The sequence below is a fragment of the Pseudochaenichthys georgianus genome, chromosome 5, assembly GCF_902827115.2.
Source record: "Pseudochaenichthys georgianus chromosome 5, fPseGeo1.2, whole genome shotgun sequence".
NCBI classification, from domain to species: domain Eukaryota; kingdom Metazoa; phylum Chordata; class Actinopteri; order Perciformes; family Channichthyidae; genus Pseudochaenichthys; species Pseudochaenichthys georgianus.
Genome location: NC_047507.1, coordinates 18,244,165 through 18,269,258, shown reverse-complemented (window position 1 = coordinate 18,269,258; position 25,094 = coordinate 18,244,165). Strand labels below are relative to the sequence as shown.

Genomic DNA, 25,094 nt, shown 5'->3' with positions numbered 1-25,094 from the left:
TCAGTGTGGGTGTTGGTAGGCTTCAAAGACAAGTGATGGACTATGCTATGAAGAACAGTGAATCATTGTTACCAGGGATTATAAACATTTAAGTAATTTGCAGAGACTGCTCTGGTGCATTTGAAAGCTTTTTCTTAACATTGTTTAACATCCACTTCTCAGAATAGATCTGAAGGACCAGGGACGTACAGTAAACGTATCAAGGCAGTTTGCAGGATTGAAAAAGGGCATTGGGTCACTGTGGGGGCTACAGAGGGTGATGCATGAGTGAGTCTTCAGTCACACTTCACCAAATGAAAGGTGTGTTTACTTGACCTTGTCAGTTCTGACGTGTACAAAGAGACAAATGCAAGAGGCAAGCAAGCAAGCAAGCAAGCACACCATAAAATAAGATATTCTTTATTTGTAGAGATTGGCAATACAATTAGAAAGTCGAGAAAAATGAAAAAATGTGGTCTGTTGAGAATCGGAGAAGAAAAATCGGCCCCAAAAAGAAGAGAGCCATGTTTCTTGAATTTTGATTGAAAGGATAAGTCATTAATACAAATCATTTGACTTTTCCGAAGAATAAAAAGTAATTGAATAGATAGCACATGCTGCGTTAAAGCATGTGTGGTCTGGCCAGGGAGGTAGTCTATAACGAAAATGCAATGAGTCTCTCTATGATAATAAAAGAGCGCAACAGCAAAAAATGCAATCTATAATTGATCAAAAAATGTACACTGCATTTCTTGACAGACTTTATGCTTTTATCTGCCAAACCGTTCAACCTTTATCCTTTGTAGCCTTTTCAAAACACTTTCATATCTGGTAATAAACATGATAAATACTTCCCCCGTACAGTAATTATAACTTTACATCATTGTATCCAGAACCACTACAATATCGGCATCCTTAAAGTTACCACAGACCCCAACTGTGACAGGCGATTAAAGACCTAGCTCGCAGGGGGTTGAGATAAGGCAACTACTTTCAGCAGTCAACGCGTGATGCTAAAGCAAAAGTGACACAAAAGCCGACAAGATCCAATGGATCATCAATAATCCTCTGCTATCTCAAACATCAAAATGAAACTCCACAAGAGTCATTTTGAAGTTGCACTCCTTTTTGCTGAAGCTGCGGGACGCTTACTGAACCCTGTTATTTGAGTTCAAATTGGTTTTTTTACATACCAGGGAGTCGGTGGGCTGACATGTTGTTGATGGCGGACATGATAATGCACAAGTTTTGTTAACTGTCCTTTTGAATTATGAGTCAGATTTCAGGGCCTCAATCTGCTTCCAGGGGTGGTCCGAAGCGGTACTTCACTTAGACATGTATCTGCTTTATTAGTCCAGAAGATATGCATTTAAGCAGAAATTGATATGAACTCCCAAAACGTAGCCACAAAGGATCAGACTGATCACTGTGCTCATTTCAATAGAGGCGATAAAGCAAATCAGTGTCGGGAAAAATCTTTTCTACTTCTAGCAGTTTCTCTCCAGCATTTCATAGCAATCTAATGGCCAATTAGCAGGATTGAAGCCAAATGTTGTAAAGAAAGAAGTGGAGGTTAAATGTCTTATTTCCCGGGGAGTTAATAATCACTCTCGAAGAGTGTGATGAGGCCGTAACATGGAGTTATGATGGGAAGAAGCTTAGCGAAAGCAAGTTCATAAGCCAAGTCAATGTGTTTTTTGAGAAATATCTGAGAGACAGGGACATAAAAAAAAGGTTTGAACCCCATCACCCGCACATACTGTACACTACAATGTTTACTACAGTAATTAACAAAAATAACAGCGTCGTAAGGGAATGTTGATTAATGTCAAACTGTGGCTTTGAAATTATTGATATTTACGCTCCCAACAATTATGAAAGCAAGATAATAAATATAAAACAATTATTGTGTCGCTTATGTTTTGTAAAGATGCTCTTGTGTTATGATACATACAATGCACTACTGACAGGTAGATCACACAATGTTCTTCCGTTTCAAAGCAAAGGAGTAATCCTGTCAAATCTTCCCATCATTGACCAAAATAATCTTGATTATGATTTTTCCCATAATCAAGCCGCTATGTGCCATACCCTTTTCAATGCAGTAGATAGCTATAAAAGATAACACAGATAAAGGACTCTGTACTCATAAGACAAAATATCTATCTTTCTTTCGTACAAAGTGAATTTCAGGTTGCAAGTGTGCAGTATAAATATAGTTTGGATGTGTAAACATTTGTCAAACAAAGATGAGCAAATACTGATTTAACTTGGTTCCTTTGACTGCCTGGGTGTATTACAGCACTTTCCAGATGAAGATTAAATGTAAGCAAAAACAGTAGACATTTGAAAATAATGACAACATGTTTGAAAAGTAGATAATTACCACAACTTGAAAAGGACATTACTGATCAGCGTCTTTTAGTATAAATCCAGTTATAGTGAGAAGGAGATTGTCATTGAAAAGATGGTAACAAGTTAAATAACTTGATAAACACATTCTGCACTTGACCACCAGTGGACTTTTCATTCAAACTCAAAGTACTGTATTAAATAAGTATCCTCAGAATTTGTGAGAGTCTGAAGAAATTGGATGTCGTCATTTACTTATATTGGAGGGACACATTTTCATTTGGTTGCAATCCATGTCTGAAAACTCCAACTCATTAACAAAAGCAGACCTGGTGATACTCTGCCAGACTTCTACTTCTACAGACATGTTCACTTCTTCCTTGTTTCAGTAGCATTTGACTAGTCTTTTCAACAGCTAGTTAAAAGGCATGCTCATTTGGACTGAGGTCAAATAACTTGGCCAGTCAATAGCACTCTACTGTTTGACCACAAAAAGAATAGTTGCCGCTCTGTTCTTTTAGGACCATTGTTAGGCTGCACAGTCCTTTCGAAGGAATATTTAAACAAAGGGCTACCAAGTCCTACACTGTTCATCCAACATGTACAAACCATAAAGAATCCTTTAAGCTGAACGTTACTGCTAGTTTGTAAACCCAATGTACTGGAGAGCACAGCCAAAACAAATTGTAAACTGTCCTGATACTGTCTGACTGCACTGCACATTTTCATCAAATATAAGTCCGTTCCAATTGTTGGGTTACATAACGGTCTCTTTGAGGCGTTATCTTAACCCAGACATGTTTCATTATGCAATTAACAGTGTGACCTCATACCACTCACTCCACCCGCCCATTCAAGATCCGGTCTTTGCTTCCAGCCCATGTCTGCAGGAGAGGGTGGAGGAAAAGACAAACAATCCATCCGTTATACAATGTGCCTCAGCAAATGCTTTAAAAGACAAAGGGCCCTTAATAGTTAGCTACTGACTTCAAACCCTTACATATACTGCCATTTCCAAGCTGACTAGCATTATACAGTAATGGCAAGCAATCTTTGATATCTTTAAAACATTAATGCATCAAGCATTGCAAAGACATTAATATTGAGTAGTTGATTAGGCGCTTATATGAGACCTTTGGGAAAACTGTGCATTCCTGCAAGTACAGGAAGTACCAGAATCATATTAATTCAAAAATATTTAAAATATATGTATTATAAATAAAGGATAAATAAAAAATAAATAAATAAAAATTAGTTATATACGTTGAAAATAACGTTTCAATATGCTCTATGTTTATGATGGTGTGGCTAACCATAAGCATTGGTTTCAGGTGGTCTTGCTGAGTTCTGAGAAGTAGGCAACTGATAAGGATGGTGCCACAGCCGTCTCAGAGCCTGAGCTCAATCTTTAATCAGGGGTCATTGTGTTCCACAAAGCGGCCCCAAACACATACAAGCAGGTAGAGGAAATGGTAAATCATACGGGTCTAATTGGCCACCAGAATGAGCTCCAGCCAAAATATTGTTTTCCCTTGGCGCTATCTGCTTCCATCTCGTGGACTTTCATAGAAACTGTGGCTTCCTGTTCTGGGGTGTTGGCCGCTGAATAAGTACAACATCCCCTAGTCTGTAAAAATAATCTCCAGGACCTTGTGTAAAGAAAACGAGGGACAGAAATACATTCTGTCCCCATGAGGAAGAGCTTCCTCTACAATTCAAAAACTTTAACAATTTCCTCTTCAATATGGCAAGGAGCCAAGATGCATACAAATGCTCAACACTTCTGTAAGGATCTCTGAATACTTAACACAAAGACAATATATTACAATGTAAAATGAATTATTATGAACTTGCATCACCCACGTTCGTATGACTACATAAAGAACATTGAACCTACTGTAATACACAGGGCTACAGAATGGTGCATGTGTGAGAAGCACATAAAGCAAGACTAGAAACAAAAACTAAAAACAATCAGCAATTTAACATTCATATGTGATGCCCAACCTTGACTTGACCCCTCGGTGCGTTTGTGAAAGCAGGCCCGACTGAGACCCCACAGGCTCAGTCAGACTCATTCTGAGCTGCACATCTTTACTCCTGAATACAATGGGTGTTAAACAAGTAACAATATGAAGCATGCTGGAGGAAGACGGGGTGATGCAGGTCACCGGCATCCCTCCACATATCCCTATGTGTCTGTTCTGCCTCACAGCACAGCTGCTGTTCTGGGGCAGGTGATTGTAGTAGAAGAGGCAGCAGGTGGACAGCTTGCTCCCTCAGATCAAACAGCTGCACCCTGCATTATGTTTTAAACAAAATGTCCTAAGACCCAATTAGCTTAAGTTCGATTTAAACTATGAGCAAAATAGACTTGGGTGTGACCTATGTGTTTAAGCTTCACTGTTTAGACTAGATCTTGTGTTTTGATTGATTTTGAAGATCCTATATGGCGAAAGTGAGGTATTTACAGTGAAGCGGGTTTATCCGACAGTTCTAGCTTCTCTGTCATGTGCCTCTATCATTGTACAAACATGAATGATGATTAGATATCAAAATAAATATTGTTTTAAAGTTGTCAACCCTGCTAAAAAACAAACCCATTTACTTAGGCTGCTTGCTGTGTTACCATCCCCCCCTGTTAGTCTTAAAATATGTTTCATCAAGGAGTTCCAGTGAGCAGACAGCTCAAACATCTCACCCCCTGAGTATGTCGATTTTCTAAGCTCAATTTCCCCCCCAAAAAAATCAACAAAAACAGCATTTTGTGCTGCATGAAAACAAGCATTTTTAGGGTACAGCCCAGTTTGTTGATCCAGGGTTTAAACGCCCAACATGTTTAGTCTCTTCTAGTATATTTCCTGCAGTAACTATTGCAGAATGATTGTATGTTTGGTATATTGTTTAATAGTAACAGGATGCAATTTTGAGTGATGACAATTTCAACGTATTCACTTTATGGGATTTCAACTCAGTTGTAGTCAATGAAAAACGTAAGCATCATATTTTTTTATGGAAAATAGTTGTTTAAAACAAGGCGTGAAGTGACACAAACTGATCATAGAGTCTGTGTTGGTATGAGTTCTTTGAAGAAGGCCCAGTACAACAGGACCCTTAGTTGTGGATTAAATCTGATTGTGGAGCACTCTCAATTTAAACACTGAACATTGGTTATAAAAGCTGTAGTGTTTTAAGTTAAACAGATCTGTTCATTATTTTTGTGCATCCACCGTGTCAAAAGATAACCTCCATACAAATAAGCATCTCCAACAGTCTACAAAGCCCAGAACAAAGTTTCATTTATGTAATCAGACAACCAATCTGTTGCAGTGACAAACTGACCAGTAACTGCAATTTGGCCTAAAAAAAGACACTGAATAAATAATGCATGACTCCTAAGGGGAACTACACAGGGTGGAGTGATAATATTCTAAACCTCTGGGTATTTACACATCCATTTACACATGTAAAGTGTCAATGATGGAAGTTGTATGATGTTGTAATGAAATGGTGTCTTATACCATCAGTATGCAGTAGATGAATGCAACTAAAAACAGTCCCATTGAATTTGCTGTAACACTTACATTATTACTATGGTTAGCTTTGTTTTTTGTATTTTTTGTAATTGTATAATCCTGAATAGCTTTAGGCTGTGTCTTAATGTATTATCAGTTGTTGTAACATTTCTGTATTCCTGTTATTACAAAACAGTAGCAAAATAAAAATAAAAGCAATTTCTAATAATAATACAAATAATATCAAGCAGAATAAACTAGGCAAAACAGAAGAAATGTAACTTTTTTTGACGACTATTTCCTTACCTGTAAGAACTGTTTCAGTAACAGTATCTTAGGCAAACGTAACTTTGTTTAACAAATCATCTCGTCGAGATTTTTAATTTATGTGCAGCTCCACTGAGTTTGGATTCAAAATTACTATATTTGTTATAGAAGATAAAACACTACACTTTCCTCCCATTTCAATTAGGATTAAAACCGCATGTGTGTTTGGCTAATGACAGAGGAGAAGAGGTTCTGCATAATTGGAGTAAATACAGTAAGTAAATACATCCTTTTTCAATTAAACATCAGTTGCTTTTCCACACATTTAAAAGTACTTTTTCCTCCAACGCATAAAAGAGCTTTGGGGTTTTGCCCTATTTGTGTATCAGTGCACATGGACGCCAATCCAACACCGCATCAGTGCAAGGAAACCTCTTGCTAATTGTAAACAGGAGGGAGAGGTGAGCACTCTGCCGAGCAGAACACAGATCTCTCCTCTGTAGAGCCGCAAAGTGAAACACTGATTAGTGACGCTACATTACTCCGCTTTGTCCAAGGGCAACTGTTTCATATCAGCTAACTGTAGGAAGCACAGACGCTAACCTCAGCAGTCATAAATGTCCCGCAGCTGGTCGTGTGATGGACGTTTTAATATAAGAAATAGCAATTGTATTCAAATCACAGTCAATATTGTATTAAGGAATAATTAGTGGGTACTTCCGCAGTAATTAAAATGGAGATGAAGCACTGACTATGAAGCAGATAGGATATTGCCATGTGTGATGACATCTTTACAATATGTATTTATTTATTTGTTACTCAGAGGAAACAACAAATATGTTGCTTTAAAATGAACCAATAACACCCGCACGCACACACACACACACACACACACACACACACACACACACACACACACACACACACACACACACACACACACACACACACACACACACACACACACACACACACACACACACACACACACACACACACACACACACACACACACACACACACACACACACACACACACACACACACACACACACACACACACACACACACACACACACACACACACACACACACACACACACACACACACCAAAAGTATAACATAATCCACCTTTAATTTGACACATCTCTCTTTCCCTCTAGTTCTGCTGTTACGCTTCTCTTCAGTTCGCAGTGCACCTTATCTCACTCTCAGCCATCACCTCTTTCTGAGCTCCCTTACCGTCATGCATTTAAGCAGCTACATCAATTGGTTTAATTATCTCTTCTTCGGCTCTAGAAAATTTGACTAAGCTATGAACTTCCATACCTGACTATAAGAGAAAGCACACTGCGACCACTTTCTCAGCTCACTGGTGAGAGTCATTCAATCATTTAAGCTCAATTTGGTTTAAATGCAAACCTTAGTGTCCAGAAGATTTCCTCTTTGTCTTGTGTCAATCTTATCTATGCATTTAGCTTCAGTAGAGGGAAATGCATATCATGATCATCATGATATTGTGTTTTAGTTAAAAAAGGCATATTTCTTTCATGGTCCAAATCTCTGCTTGCTACTTGACTTTATTCAAGCCGAATGACAAACCTGACTATTGCTTACTGCACTATTTCCTACAGATCTGAAGGGATGTACTTGCACACTAGAGCTTTGAAGTAACTGCTAACATCAGCCTGCTAAAATCCCAATGTTAAGCAGGTATAATATTTACCATATGAGTTAAGGGTGTTTGCATATTAACATTTGCTAATCAGGACTAAATACAAATAATGGATTATGACAATGGAGTTGGAATTTGTCTGTGTGGTTTTAGAGGAAAAGTAAAGCAATCACCACCGTATCCCAACGGAAATGTGTATACTGACTTTCATGGCTAACCAACAGATGTTGAGACATTTTACTTGGAGGGAAAATCAGGGGATCACAAAAGCATGCAGGAGTCGTCCTCATGCCACCATGGACATGTGTATGAAATTTCATGGCAATCCATCCATGAGATATTTTAGTCTGGACCACAGTGGTGAAACAGCAGGCAGTCACGCAGGGCCAATCCCCATAGTCGTGCAGCTAGCATGGCTAAAATGCCAAACACATCCCAAACATGACAGAACCAATCGTGTCCCCATTGTTGCATAAAGCAGCTGGACAGCAGACAGGGAGGGCACAGTGAGCGGCAGTAGATGCCTGCCAGAGGGCACTCGTCCCCTTTACTGAGGGACGACGGAAGGCATGAGGGTGAGTTGACTGTGGGTCACTGCAGAGCGATAAACCAGGACAGGCATAAGGGGACAGGCAGGCTGCTGTCTCCTGGGGGACAGCGGTTGTGAGACACAGAGGCCTCTCACTTACCTGCCTGTCACAGCGTCAGGATGGCCTCCCAGCATGAGGTCACCACTAAGCAGACCATTAGCCACAGTCAGCAGGTTGAGGTGAAAGATCTCCACCCACACTGTGAACCCTCAGTTGCCATGTTATCTGGTATTTTATTTTGCCAGCCTGTACATGTTATTTTGCGAAAGCTGCTATTTTGATTGTTTGGACCTACGGTGCCAATTTTACATTGCAAGTGTGAAAACCGGCAAGTGTCTCAATAATCCTCCCTAAATTGCCCATGTTATAACAGCTTATCTCCTCTCACGGTAGTTAAATGTATACTGTGCAATACAAACAACATGTCTTCTTCACGATATGTGTGGAGAACACAGGTTGTGTCTAATATTAGTTATCATTTTCAATATCGGATTCAGATTGTCAATGACATTGAGAGGGGAGGAGTATGCAATGTAAAATCAGATTTTCATCTTTCATCAAAGTGGAGATCAGCGCTGCAAATCACATGTACACAAGCTGTCTGGGACTGATACGGAGCTCCATGCGCGGCCCTGACATTGTAATTATCTTCCAAAGGCTTATGAGCTATTCTATTCCTCTCTTAGTTGAAACAGAAATACACAAATGTGCACAACACAGGTTAACACACTAGAACAGAAACTGAATAAGAAAATATGTAAACTGACAATTAAATAAAAAATCTTCCAATAGCTTTTCCTAGAAGAACTACTTAAAGCAAAGTATTTTCACTTGGTGAAGGATAAGATTGATGAAAATAGAGTAAGGTGTTGAAGGCTTAGCAAACTCCCATTGAACCAAGTCCTTCTAGTCTCCTTAATTCACCATTACTTCTTAATCACAGTTCAGCTGTGTCATTGGCTAGATGACACAGCTGAACGGTTGTCTATAGCAAAAGTTTGGATGATGGTGGTGGCTATATAGCCAAGGTCACAAAGTCTCCACATTTAATATGTGCCTTCCTCTTTGTTGAATGAACTCTCTGCAGAGAGATCGCGACTGAATACAGAAAAGTCCAAGTCAATCCAGCCATTAGTGTGAGAGACGCTGGCAACAGACTAAAACAGAAAGTCAGAGGCCATCTTAACTTCACTTATTTTTCGAAGCAGGTAAGCATCAACTGTAGCTGCATTATCTTTCCATTTCGCACCTGTGCACTCTAACCTAAGGTTTGACTGCAGTGCAGACATTATCAAATTGACTGTATTGAGAGGCGAATATCTGCACAGCTAAACCGGCTGTCTATTCCCTGCGTGGTGCCACAGTCATCCTTTGCTTGCATTTTTACAGCTTGAGAGTGGGAGTGTGTGTGCATATGTGGGTACATGTGTCAGTCAGACACACAGAGGCAAGAAAGTGGAAGACATTCAAACTGAGTGCACTGGAGAGAAGATTTTGTGCAGGTTTCTTTCTAGCCTTGGGTACCCCAAAACCACTAATTAGGCCACAAATCACAAGATAGCACATGACCACATCCCCCAGATGAGTGTTGAGCTAAGCACAGCAAGCAGCCATTTTAAATCCAGACTTAATCCACTCTTGTCTCTCACCCTCCCCACTACCCCCATAGCATCCACATGCAAACCCCTGCTCAGAATTGAGATGCGGCCAGCATTAGGAAAGACAGATGACGAGGGAAATAAAAGGATAGAAAGGAGGAGGGAGCTTGCATAGAGCAAACAAAAATTGACTCCAGGGGAGAGGTGAATGCTGGGTAAGATCGGTATATTCAATTCATAATTAAAGATCCTGTGGGCATGTCTCTGCCGGGTATGGACTTATAAATAAGAAAGGTGAATAGTGCAAATCTGGACTCTCAATTCCCTTTCCCTGATACCCTTTTTTGCATTTTCACTACGCATTAGACACATGCTAGAAATCAGAAAGCCGAGCTACTGTCTGTGCCACCTAAATTAAGTACATATATGGGCTTGTTGTTACCACAGCTGCTAGCTAATGGTATCGCAGAGGAAGTACACTTGGAAAACTGACAAAATGGTAATTTGCCCTCTGGCTTCAAAGTCTCCCTCTGCTGCTTGGGGCTTAAAATGTAATTAAAAGAAAGTAACAAGAAAATTGCTCCATTTATATATTTCAGAATGCTGGACACAACAGCACTCAAAATGTTTCCAACTTCAGGATTATTTCTACTCAGTAAATCAAAAGGTCCATTTGTACGTATGTCCTGCCGACTTTTCAGCTTTCAGTTTTAGAAACAGAATAAATAAACTGAAAATCTGTGAGGGTGTTTTTATTTAAAAATGTATGATTGCCTAAAACTTATTTTGCAAATACACAAAGAGCAGCTTACACCAATACTTTTTGATGCATCTAAATTATTTATTACCCCTTACAGCTGAGGTGCCCAGTACGTCGACGGTTCTAGGGGGGCCAGGGGGGGCCAGTGCACCCCTAACACTGACCTCTGACCCCCCTGTGCCCCCCATAACAATGAAAAGTTTTTTTTTATAATGTATATTTTCTGGTACTCGGTTTGCCAAAGACCGCAGGATTTTGTTGCTGTAATGTGAGATTGTGCAGACACCCGTATGTAAAGTAGAGATGTAACTGTTCATTGCCTTTATTTTTATATAAATACGGTGTTAGTGCAAACATTGCACTATAACTTAAGCTGAAGCTAACAGTAATAACTATAAGATATATCTGAAATAAATAAGTGTACTGAAACAAATACCAATAACTGTATTGCATTGTTTTCTTATGCGCAATTACTTCATACGGTCTAGTTCTCTTTTTCGTCCTGCATTTATTGTGGCCCCCTCAGAAAATAACTGGCCGCCCAGTGGCCCCCCCAGTCAAATTGGTCTAGAACCGCCACTGCATATGACGGCGACTTCCCTCCGAGTAGCGAGTTGAGAAAGAGAAAGGTCATGTATTATTGCTACACAAACATTATCTCGCAGTCTTAGTGTCGCCAACTCGTTTCTAACATGCAAAAAGACAAACAAATGCGTCTCTGGTCGGTGTATTTTTTATCTTTCCAATTGAGACGAGATCTCTCTCTCCCCCGTCTGTGTGCGAGGGGGACGGGGCAGTTTACACACACGCAGCTGCTACATGCAGCAACACACGGCGGGATGGCGGAGAGAAGCGCTCAAAGGTGTGGTTAAATGTTACCCGTCTTGAGGTGGACAATGCTCGTTGCCAAGAGTGTTTAGCATGTAAGGGCGGAGCAATTTGTCTAAACATTTAGCAAAAGTGCACCACATTCAGATTGTCTTTCTAGCAGCTCTGTAGCTCCCCCATCCACGAGTAACGTTTCCACGTGTTATGTATGCTAGCAGCAACACAGAGTTAACTCAATTATACAAACATGGGTTAATGATTAGAGGTAACAGAGTTACTCTTTATTTTGTTAAAGTTTCAGCTATTCTGTTTACAGTTCTGTCATCAGATTATTTAATACGATTTGTTAAAACATTGTTGTTTCTTTTGATGTGAAATATTATTTATTTAATTTAAATAAAAAGCAATGTTAATTTTGTTCACAATTTGTTAAGTTAATTTAATAATATATGTATTTTTGAATCAAGTATTCATCTTTATTGTCTTCATTGTTAGTTTCCACATGCCTAAAACAACCTCAAGCTAAATCTAAAAGTTGATGGCTAAATAAGAGCGCTTGAGAAATTGTGCAAGGCATATCCGAATAGTCGATTAATCGTTTCATGAATCGAGAGATTAATCGATTATCAAATTAGTCGTTTGTTGCAGCCCTATTGTAGTTATCCCATGTATAAATAAAACGTGTTATTCAGCAACCCTTGCAATTTGGGATTTTATTTTTGGTTGGTAGACCTCGGTGAGCTGGTCATTTCAAAAGTAGCTCACCAGCCAAAAAAGTGTGGGCACCCCTGCCTTACAGGTACAGTATGAGCTCCCACTTAAGTGTGTCATGTGATTATACAAACGAAGAGTGGCACAAAGATATTATTTCTGCCTGATGCTGTTACAATATGAAGCTGGATAGCCCTAAATTAACATAAATGTCTGAGTTTGCAGTAAGATTTTATTGTGTTGATATATGGGCTGGGTTTGTATGTGCATAGTTTAAGCAACCCCAAGTTATAGACCTAATATTCAGGCAATTACAAAAGTATACCATATGTTTAGATAACTGTCTTTTCTTCCCTCCCAAACCATATCACCCACTCCACAGGCCCACAAAACAACACACACAAACCCACAAAACAACACAGTAGAAACATAAAGCTTGAACCACTTTGAGCTATTGCCCTCTCTAAGCTCAGCTCACTCTCTCAGCATCCATTACTCGTATATGTTGCAGTTGTTCTGCAAGCTAAGCAGGGACAACAATGGCTTCATGTTTACACAGCAAGTGTCCTTATAATTTAGAATCCAGACAGGAATCGATAGTTAGCAGTGTAATTCAGTAAACTAGAGATAGTAACACAAGGATAAATGATCTAAGAAGCCTGGAAACGTCAGTGATCGAGAAGTGATGCAGTACTAAAACGCATCAATTGCTTCTATACAGTTACTTCTCAGGTTTAAGTGCCATTTTCAGACCTCTCAGCATTCCACCATATGATTTTCAAACAAAGCATTGAAGTGTTTCCAACATTGTGCCATCATGCCACCGTTCTGGCTTTTCCCCCTGTAGTTAACTACTCACTTCTGGGGGGGGTATGTACTCATTACAAAGTAAGTCATCATAATTATGAGTTTAAAAATGTGCTGGGCTGCTAGCTAGCTCATTTCGGCTCATCAACATAACCACATTAGAGGGGAAACATGTGGGCTGGCAATCTCACATTTCTTCAATATTGCAATCCCGTCAGGCCAAGCTTGTCCACATCCATTATGTTGGACCCGAGCCACCAACGAGGCCTAATATGCTGCCACGAGGCACACCAACGCCATGTGACACCTGGAATTAAATTAATTAGGTTTACACAACAAACCTGTCGGCCCAATACATCAATCTGCCCTAAACTGGGAAACCAGAAGATTTGACTTTATTTATCGTAGTTGGGCTTTAGCATTGTGGATCCTGGCGGCACCGGCCCAAGACTCAGTTCTCCTGACATGCCAATGAGACAATACAAACAATCATCTCCAACAATACCTCACCGATATAATATTAGCTCAGGGTACAGGAAGCCCTAATTTATTTCCATCCTTAATATATTTACCTCATCTAGAGAAAGGAAACAGGTTGGCAGAAGCAGTGGGAAGTAAGATGATTTGGAGCTCAATTCTGCTAAATTGGTTGCTGCCAGCGTGATACATCACGGAGAATTAAGATGCCTCTCCCCCAGCACAGAACTTGGGCAGCTATATTGGCACATCTGTCAAGGGCCCGCCCCTGACAGAGACAAATGGACCGATTCTGGCACACAGAGGCTGATCCAAACTGCTAGCAATAACCAAGATGAATAATGAGTCATCTTGGGCACTGGCAAAATTCATTTTTAATAATTAGTGTTCCTGCACCTCTCATTTTCTCAGAAAATAAGTGCAGGTACAACTACAGGTTGCTACAACACATTGGCAGGACTGGAGGATTATAGATGATGTTGTGCTAAGCTTCCATCATCACAGAGAATGGCTGTGACTATAAATGCAGGGTGTAAGATAGATGAATCTATCTCTGTTCTGCCAGGAGGAGTACATTAATCAAGTCCAGAAGTGGCTATCGGAGTTCAAAAGTTCTGAAGAATTGAAGTGTAAACTAATAAATTGCCTATTCTCAAAATTCAAGAAATAAAGGAGACAATTGCAACAAAAACTATATATCACTGTACGTTAAGTCAATGGTATTTATACACTTTATCACAAATGTGCCTCCAGGGGATTAAAGAAGCGGAGGTGAGAATCCAGGGGTTGATTGTGACAGATGTGCTGTTTTTGTAAACACCTGTCACGTGTCAACTGTGATGTTTGTTATTTTACCGGGAGTGTGCAGGCTTGAAAAAAAACAATTGTCGAAGGTGTTTTGACGCTAATCATACCCCGTCAGAGTTTGTTGCCCTCAAATCCTGAGAAGAATTGCACCCAATTTAGTATATTATAGCATTTTGCCAAATACTAATCACAGTACTTTGAGTTCATTATTGTGTCATAGAAAAAATGCTCAACCATTCCAAAAAAAAATTCAGCTGCCAAACATCTGTCATTGAAAATAGCACATCAGAAAAACAGCAATCTACAGAGACTGTGTGATTGAAAAGAAACAAGAAAACCTATTGCTTTAAAGGCTTAACTACATTTTTCGCAGAATGAGGTTGCGGGGGGTAGGGCCAAAGCTTTACAGGCTTGGTGCATCAGTTAGGGAAGCAAGAATCAATGCAAGGTTTGACAAGATTGACATTTAATGTGAATGATTGTGGTTGGTGTGCACAATGATGAGTGATAGCAAATGTTCGCCTAAGAAGCGTCATATGTATACTTTTTGCACGTGGTAATGCAAAACTGCTGGAAAAAAGACCCCCTTCTAAGATTGATATTTCTTACTGCCACTTTGGAAAATGGTAGGGCATATGGTCTAGTTCCTGGTAATGTCAATGGTCTGCATGATAATTGCAAATGTAATTGGACTGTGATTTTCAGCTGCCATTCAAGAATCTCATTCTGGACGAAATCTGAGTGAACAATTGCTTTGTGTTCATTTTGAAAACAAAAATGGTTTATCACGATTTATCACAATAGCTTTAATAGTCATTATGTGATTGTCTCCGAAAAATCACGAGCAAACATAATTACTTAAAAAAAAAAATCTGATTCCATTAATAGGAGTGTTAAGATCTTTGGAGCTATCACTTTTCTTTCCCAACAGAGAAACTCACAGGGAAACATTTGTTAGGACTGGCATTTGTATCACCATCCCTGATGAGCACGTCTCTGTATCCGTGTATAATATGCCCCATACTTTAGCCTGCGTACATACCCCCTGCACAGCCTCATAGTCAGGGAGCTTTGCTTTAAAGTCAAGTGCTTCTCAAACATGTAGGTCTACCGGGAGCAATCCTCCTCACGATTCATTATACCTCCAGGAGGCTGAGCTCCTTCTGTCGGGCACCATGACAACATGGCATTGCTCTTTTCCCTCCAGTCTTTGTAAGGGGGGTGTCAAGTCGCAAGAGACAAAGTACACTGCCTTCACAAGGCACCCAGCCAATTTAAACCTTCTACGACATGTAAGGTGTATCATGCTAAAACAAACTAATCAAAGTCACATTTTAAAATCAACCTTAAAACTTGGTCTAAACAACTGAGGCTCTTTAAAGTATATATTAATAGGATGAATTGTCAACTAAATCAACAAATCCATTTTAGCTAGTCTTTTTACCAAAAATAGAAAGTGCATAATGTGGAACTACAGAAAGAGGGTGCCGCAGTCAACTAGAAGGTTAATTCAAAGCCAAAACAAACAGCGCTGACAATCAAGAACAGTGAGTTACCTAATCGTGTTATGTATCCTCTAACGTACTAATTAAGTTGGATCAACATAGCAATTGATTGAAAATGACACTTCATTCACTTCATTATGTGAGACATGAGTGGAAAGATTGGTAATGATCACGGGAAACCTCAGTGAAGTGGAATAAAACAGTCAGGCTGAGGGGAAATATAATCCACACGTATCAGACTCTTTCAGCGGCTACAACAGCTTGTCAGGATGGCTTCCATCCAAACGGCCATGACTGCTGCAGGAGGAGCGCTATCAATACAAAGCACAGAGCTCGGATTTATGAATGTGAAAAATCACTGGAGGTGTAGAGCTTTTAATTGCTAGATTATTCATTTGTGGATGTAGAATACCATGCTCTTTGCTGCATTTGTAATTTCCCCTATTACACACAGTTGGCATTTGTCTAACAAATCATTAGTTCTCACAGTGAGCACCGCGAGAACATAAATCTTTCAGAAGGACTAATTGCTTCATCTCTGTCTGGAAGGACATGCAAGTTAATTCAGGGAATCTCATAATGCAGCGAAAACTAAAATCAAGTGTAGATTATCTCCAGAGTACTAATCAATATTTGTATACATCTTAAGCCATTATTTTTGTTCTTCCTTTTTTCTCTTTTTCAATCTACACACGGAGGGGATCAAGCTTAATGCTTCTGCAAATGCACATTAAGGTACTCCAACTGTTGTGCTGTAATTAAACTAGAACAATCAATCAACAAGAGTGCAATCAAAAGCAACCTACTGCTTATATTGGCCAGAAATATAAAACAACCTCTAAAGGAAGCCTGAGGAACCAACAGAGAAGATGAGAAAACCTGCAGAGATATAAAAAGGGGGGAAATGATGCATAGCCCTGTACCTGTGGGAGTCTAACGGTTAGCATGATATCATCCCTCTTATGAAAAATGCCTCTATATGCGCACCGACACACGTACACACACCATGCCTTAAATAACTTTTAATCAAATTGCAGGGTGTAGGTTGCGATGCTACTTACAATAAGGTTCATACCAAAGCAAACAGATAGTGACATGACATGTCATGAAATGATGAGAGCTCCCATTGCACTTTGGCCCAATTCCTCAATGCTCTGGACTAATGTGCAAACCTCTCTCCCCATGAACACTATGGCATGTACTTGTATACTGATTTGGACATAAGTATATCATTACATAATGTTAGCAATCAAACCTTTAAATCTAATAAGAATAAATAAGGATTAAGAAATGTTCTAAATTGGTGGACCTTCTATATTGTATCTGCTACTGCACCAGTTTCTGACACTAATATTGTTCCTCATGCTTCAAAAGCTCTCCGCACCAGAAGTTAGTAGACTGTAGGATACACAGAGAAGGGCGTGGAGTCTGGCTGAAACAATGGTTTAAAAGATCCCGCATGTTATGTACTCTATATGTGTCTAGCTCATACAGCTTTTGCCAGTCTTGCACCAGTACCCTCTAGCTTTAGTCTGACGCTACTGTGTGCATTTCTTTTACACTCACTTGCACGGAGCAAATGCCCTTAATAACCATTTAGCTGCTAAGGCACGCTTGTCTGCCCCCCATTCACAGCCTTAGCCACTAATTACCTTTCCAAAGCAATGGACATTTCTGTGTTCCCTCAATGCTTCCCCTTTTCTCAGTACAATCAGCCAGCTGCCTTCGCTGGTAGGAATGTGTGCTCTGCACAGCTTGAAATGAATGTCCAAAATCAACCCAAGTCAGCCAATTCCCGAACCCGATGTGTGTTCATTTCTGTCAGTCCAGCCGCCTGATATACAAATCTTAAACATTAAAAGATCTGATCGCCTCAGAATTACCAGCTTCCCTCTTCCTTCAAACAACTCTGCGCACGAAGACTAAACTTCATATTTTCCCAATGGGCTCGAAAATATTAGTAGGTGTTAAAACAGCCTGCAACTCTGACTATTTACATAATTATACACAGCATTCTGTCAAATAACATATGAACAGCCCCAGAATGTCACTGAACAAAACAAATGAATTAAGAATAAAGCCAGATGTCTCAAAAGCAAAGCAGAACAAAATAAAGAGTCCCACTAGATTTGGTCGATAATGTGATCATTTTTAAGCAATCGCTCACTAAAGTCAAAGATCTTCACAAAAGAAAAGTTATTTTGTACAATGAGGATATATTGTAGTGTAAAACAGCTATGGGTGTTTTATCACAGTGTTCTATAGCAGTGTTAAAACACCGACCAATAATATGATGAAAAAATGAATGTAATCTTTGGAAAAAAACTAAAACCATGAGCCTTTTCTTATCAAGCTCCACATTTGTGGAATCAGCTTCCAGTTTGTGTTCGGGCGGCAGACACCCTATCCGTTTTTAAGAGTGCGCTTAAGACCTTCCTTTTTGATAAAGCTTATAGTTAGGGCTGATTAGATTCAGCCCCTAGTTTTGCTGCTTTAGGCTTAGTTTGTCGGGGGACATTTTACTTCTTCCTTCTCTCTGTCTATACCTGTGTACTCTCATGTTCAGAATAACCCAGCCTCCCCCAAATTTCTTTTTGGTGTCTATATACGCTGGGATCCGGAATCATGGCTGATCGTGTTGCTGCGGTCCTGTGTCCTGGATCACGAGCCCTGGATCCTGAGTCGTAGCTGTGGTCCTGGATCATGAGTCCTGGATGGATATCCTCGTGGATTCATCTTCTTATTATAGACACATGCATTTCCAAACATTTGGACTACCTATGTTGCAAATGTATTATCTTTTCAATTTACACACGGCATCTATTGCACGTCTGTCCGTCCTGGGAGAGGGATCCCTCCTCTGTTGCTCTCCCTGAGGTTTCTCCCATTTTCCCCTTTAAACTGGGTTTTCTTTGGAAGTTTTTCCTTGTACGATGTGAGGGTCTAAGGACAGAGTGTGTCGTATTATCATACTGATATTCTGTACACACTGTGAAGACCACTGAGACAAATGTAACATTTGTGATATTGGGCTATATAAATAAACATTGATTGATTGATTGATAAACATTTCACAATTCTCTGCACTCTTTTTGTATTTGCATTTCCTTGCCTAAAACCATGAGAACAGCAAAGACAAAATATTCCATCAGTATAATAATTGTCAGAGCTGTGATTCATTCCGAGCAGAGGGACCAAGTTAGTTATTTGCTGGGGGGTGTTTTTGGACCTTGAAACCTGTAAATATAATTGTACCGACTGCTCCTCCCTTCCTGAGCTCTTCCAGCAAGTTGCCCTCGATCAAAGCACATAACCCCTATTTCCCACTGGAGCTGCTCAACGGCCAACTGAGGGCTGTGTTTGCACTGTTTAAATGTGTATAGCTGAATGTGAAGCAGTGCTCTTAAAGAACATTAATGTATGTTTGTCAGAACTGTTCCAGGATGTCGGCACACACCTGGCACAAAGCATCATACTATTAAAGATACAAGAATGTGTAATGCAGAAGGAGCTTTGTTGTCATCGATTTCCTTTTTTCTAAACAACCTTTAAGTATTGTTTATACAAAACTATTTTACAGAAAAATACTGATTGTTGGTAGCAAATGAAGTGTTAGACTGAACAGTTTATTAAGATCATTTCTGTATATACAAAATGCTATGTACATTTAAAATATACAAAATGAAGCTTCTCACATCAAAAATGTTTTCACAACCATTTGACTAAATTGATTTTGAAAACACCTTCTTAAGCGTATAATTCAGCTGCTGAACCTAAATAGTTATTATTAATATTAGAGTCGAGTTTCAAAACAGCTATAGTTAGGCTTCAACAGCTTGGTATAAACTTTACTTTAATAAAAACTAAGGTATGTAAGTAAATGTGACATAAAGGTCATAATCGTCTTCTATGCCTCCTGTTTGACTCTTATACTTGTTACCATTTCATTTAGAATCAGAAAAAGATTCACGACTAATTGCAGGGTTTTAATTAAATGGCATGCTATTTCAATGATCGTCATGCAATTCCATCCACAAAACGGTTTGCCTTATCCACACAAGATAAAAAAGAAATACATTTTAAACAACTCTGCATTTGTGGTAAAAGACACGTGATGACGTCACCAACGAATCGACGACTGAATTAGTTGGCAACTAATTTGGTCATCGATTTTAATGGATTAAGTCGATTAGTTGTTGCACCCCTATTGTGGATAATCGCAATTGGCTACAACATCAACTCACTTTGCATCTTGCCGTTTCTTTTCTTTCCAGTGCATTAGCTAAGAGGTAATAATGAAAGTTCAAAGAAAACGTACACTGATATTATTAAATACATACAAAACGAGGGTTTTCCAGAAAAATAATAGACAAAAATAGGAGTATTATGGGCAAGATACATGTCAAAGAAATGCATTTCCCCTCCTACTGAGGGCTCTGCTCAGCGCACAAATGAGACTCACCTGAATAGGACCAGTAGGGGTCACCTGCTGCCCTCCTTTCCCTCATTATGCCCGTGCTCCCATGGTGCTCTTCTCCAGCAAGGTGAGGTTGGCCACCAGATTCAACTGTGGGGGGCAGACAAAAGAGCAGTTTCAATTATAGTTGGAGAAAATACTTTGTCAACGTTTCCAACAATCTATTAAACATGTATGATAAAACCAAAATGGCCACAGAGTGAGAGATTTATAAAGAAAATAACAAGCCTTCCTGGAAATTCTGCAGCACATGTAAGATTTACAATGTTTGGTGCCAATGCAGAACAAAGTGTACCAGCAATGCAGCTGCACAAAATACTGAGAGCAGGAAGGTCAAGGTGATGGATGGATGTGTAATGAGTCTAACTTTGACACTATCTGCTAGGACTTGAAAATGACTCAATATTAACTTGTGCCAACTTTCAGCAGTACTGTGATGATGTCAAAACACTGTTATCAGTTTTGAAATGTCTGACCTTTACCATACTGTAGTTATCAATTGCAGGCTCTGTAGTTTTTAGTTTTCATATAAAAAGGGATTTGTAAAATGTAGGGGTGTAACGGTACACGTACCCGTACCGAAATTATTCGGTACGGGCCCTTCGGTTCGGTACACGTGTGTACCGAAGTGTACCGAACGCATATAACTTTAAACGTAAAAAATTGAGAACGTGAACAACTTTTTGGAAGTAATCTCAGGTGCTGCGTCGCAGCATTCAGAGTAATTTGCACCCATTGTGATCAACGCGTCATAGAGCGAGCAAGTCATTTCATTGGACGAGCTGGTCAGAGGGATGCGTTCAAATGTAATCAGTAATTTGAGGAACTGTCGAAATGGCGAACGCAGATAAAGTTGAGCTCGAAAATCCTCCAGCATCATTGAAGTCTCCGGTTTGGGAACATTTTGGTTTCGCAGTTACGTACAAGGATGACGGACAAAGACAGGTGGACCGAACCAAAGCTGTTTGTCGGCATTGTTCAACTAACATTGGTTACGCGGCTGGCAATACATCAAACGTGCACACTCATTTGAAAAGGCATCACCTGAACGTGAATATCACCGGTACCAAAAGACTGAAGTGCAATCCCAACTCCCGCTAGCATTTAAGCCTCCACCACTCGCAAAAACTTCAGACCGAGCCAAAGCTATTGTTGCCATGTTGCCATGTTAGCAAAGCGCTACCTGGCTGTATCTGCTACCTCTGTCCCTAGCGAGAGGGTGTTCTCCACGGCAGGAGACATTGCTAGTGCCAGCAGATCTGCCCTTTCAGCAAGCAATGTGGACAAGTTAATCTTTCTTTAAAAAAACATGAAAATACAATGACAAGCAAGTCATAATGTCAAGCTGGCTGCTTAGGTACTAGTACAGTACAGTTCAAATACAGATTATTTCAGTTCATCGAAAAGCTGCACCTTAATGTTTATTTTATTATATTTTATATTTATTTGAGTGAATATTCATAGTTTAATAATAATTAAAAACCCTAAACTAATAGTTTATGTTTTGTGAGTACTAGTAGCCTACAGTAAAGTTCAAATACAGATTATTTCAGTTTATCGAAATGCTGCACCTTAATGTTTATTTTATTATATTTTGTATTTATTTGAGTGAATACATTATTCACAGTTTAATAATAATAAAAAAAATATATGTTATGTTTTGTGATAATTTTTTCTGCTGTACCGAAAACGTACCGAACCGAACCGAACCGTGACCTAAAAACCGAGGTACGTACCGAACCGAAATGTTTGTGAACCGTTACACCCCTAGTAAAATGGGATTAATATTGTCGTTATGTAAAAGAATCGAGGGTTTTTCAGTCATCCAAGTTCAAGATCAATAGGCTATAAATGCAACACTTACCAAAAACTCCTTTAAAAAACTATACAGAGTATCCCCCAAATTGTAGATTCAGCGTAAGTAGCTCTTTACTTTAGTTTAATAGAAACATTCAGTGAAATTGCCTCAAATCTCCTGGCAAATTGCAGCTGTTGCCGCTACTCTCTGGAGGGACTTTAACACCCAGTGCTGACAGAGACTGAAATATACTTTAATAACTTTACCTAGTATCTTGGCATGACTAATTTTCGTTTTTTGGATCTTCTTAGGTGCCGTTTACACGGGAACGAAAACAGACCCCTAAAACAATAACGGGTCCCAATGTGGATAGATCTGTGGACATAGAGAATTACATGAACTACATGTTGCTAAATCCACCGCGGAGTATAAACAGAAGGGCAACCATGGCAACCATGCTCGGGGTCTTCTTTGCTGCTTTTGGTGTATTTTGTGGCGGAAGTAGAGCACCACTTACAGGCCCGGCATATGTACTACAGCGTCTCCAGCGGGTCGAGCGGTCTCGTGTGAAGGGACACGTTTATTGAGCCGTATCTGTGTGAACGGAAGACTTTTTTGATATCGAATTCGGTTTGTTTGCGTTCCCGTGTAAATGGGGCCTTAATCTCCCTAACTGAAAACTGAAGCAGGAGCAACAGTGGTGACAATGTGCTCCAAAATCCAAGAACAACGCCCTTGTTTTGAGTCCAGGTGCCATCAATTGACACAATGCCTTAATGGTTAGTAATGATCATCACCATCTGCAGAAAACAGGAGAAGCGTTGTGGAGGTAATATTATACTGCGAATAAAGCCCTCTTCAAGTCAAGAGATTGTCTTTGAGTGTTTATGTAATAAAAGCTTTATGCAGGAGGGACTCAACACAAAATACACAGTGCATGCACAAGGCAATAGTCTGATAGGGCTGAATGAACACTGCTGTGGTGGCGTGTCCATTTATTTTAGTCAACCACGCTCAGCTAGACGTATCAGAGTAAACTAAACCTAACAACTAGTATCAACCAGCTGCAGAGAGGTCAGGTTACAGACAGCCGTTGAAAGATAATTGCTTCATCACGACAGTGAAAAACATCTCTATATTCCAATCTTTATTCCAGACTCAAGGTCCATATCACATACAAAAAGACAAAACACACATCAATAAATAAGATAAAAAGCTAAACACAAAACAGATAAAAACAAACGGATAAAAACATAAAATCAGTCCAATCACAGCTAGCCATGCTCACTGTCTTTATAGGCGATTGCGCCAATGTCTCAAAATCATGGAAGAGAACCGGGTAGAATTCTTCACAGGGTTAATTAAAATCGAGATAACATGATTGTCCGAGTCTTCTAGGCGACACATGAATTCGTACATTAACTTTCTTAAAAAGGGCTTGACAAGTAGGTACCCCCAAGTTAACAAACAGCTGGCTGGCACTGTGCCATCTTGGTACCCTCAGCAGCAACCGTAAAGCATCATTGTATGCAACTTTTAGTTTTTGCATGCTTCTAGCCTTGTAGTTACTCCACAGGTGAGCCGTGTACAATGGTGTACAGAAAGCTTAAATAGATAGAAGGATGTACATTGTACATTTCCGATTAAAGTCTCTCCTTCAGTACCTATGATGTGTCCTGCTCTCTCACAGCTACAATCAATACAATTATTTAAAAGCCTAGGAAGAAAAAAAATTAAATAGACTGGATGGTCAATATGTTCCCAATAATCGCAGGGATATAATAATGACACAATAACATCCCTGTAAAGCTCCTATGTGCATACCTCAATCAGTAAAATGCAAACAGCCTATGTAACCAGGAGTGCAGACAATCAGTAATACATGTATGTCTTCTGGGCACAAATGTCTCTTGAGCTTCTTAGGGCAAATTGGCAGAAAGAAATCAAACATTGTCAACAGTGAATGCTAGAGGCAGGCAACAGCCTTAAGCATACACAGTCCCTAGTCCCAGGCTTGCAATAATCAATTGGAGAATGTGTTCTACAACAGATGCAGTCTGTGCCAGTGGAGACGAAAATGTCTAGCTATAGCCATTGTCTATCAGGTGCTCAAGCAAAACAGTGTTTTGTGTTGCTTCAAGCACTCTCAATCCACTGTGGCATTCAACTAGGAGATGTATTGGCTAATATTAGTTGCCTGTTGCTAGGAGGATGCAAACAAATGTGTAGGCAGATTGTTTCTGTCTAAAAGGAACAGCAGGGAGAACTAAAATAAACCAGTGAGCTGGCTCAAAATAAAGCAGAAATCTAAACATGCCGAAATACAGTTTTTGAAACCATTTTGGACACTTTGTTGTTCACAATTTATGTTTTCCATCTAGTTACAAATTGCACTTTTGAGATTTTTAAATAAAGCTCTGAATATCTATCATCATATTTTAAGATGTCATCATCCTAGAAATAAAAAGTAATTCAAACAAAATCTTTATTTTCTGTGATTTTCTGATTAAATTAGTCTAATTTAATTACATCAACTTTCTTCTTCTTCAACCTCGGTGCAGCAAGCATGAGAGCAAACTGATTTTTTAACCACAGTGCCAAAATATGGGAATATTGTAAATATAAATCTACACATAGTTTAATACCAATTATATTAGTGTCAAATTGTTATCTTTAACTGCACTCTCACTGTATCTATACACATGTAGCATTCGTATGTCCATTAAGAAATGTATAAATGGATCTTCAAACTATTTATTACAGCACTAAATATTTCAACACAACATAATATTGTCTACCAAAACATCTACATAAGCTTGATTTAGGAGTTTTTCCAACAATCTTAACCAAAAAAATCTAAACATCTGGCGGGAGTTCACTTCTCTTAATTGTGTAAATACATGCCATGCATCATGACTCTGTAACCATGACAACTGTATGTCACACT

General features: G+C 39.4%; 1 protein-coding gene across 2 annotated transcripts in view; it reads right to left on the bottom strand.

Annotated features, from left to right (window-relative positions):
- The window catches only part of ca16b (carbonic anhydrase XVI b), a 104,775-nt gene that overhangs the window by 57,968 nt on the left and 21,713 nt on the right, over positions 1–25,094 (bottom strand). Inside the window, exons 2-3 of one of the 2 annotated variants that reach the window (XM_034082329.2) lie at positions 20,335–20,439; positions 3,165–3,215 (exon numbers count right to left, since the gene is read on the bottom strand). In XM_034082329.2, the coding sequence (XP_033938220.1) occupies positions 3,165–3,215; positions 20,335–20,439 (156 nt within the window). The remainder of the gene's footprint in view (positions 1–3,164; positions 3,216–20,334; positions 20,440–25,094) is intronic. The other variant, XM_034082330.2, reaches the window with a different exon arrangement.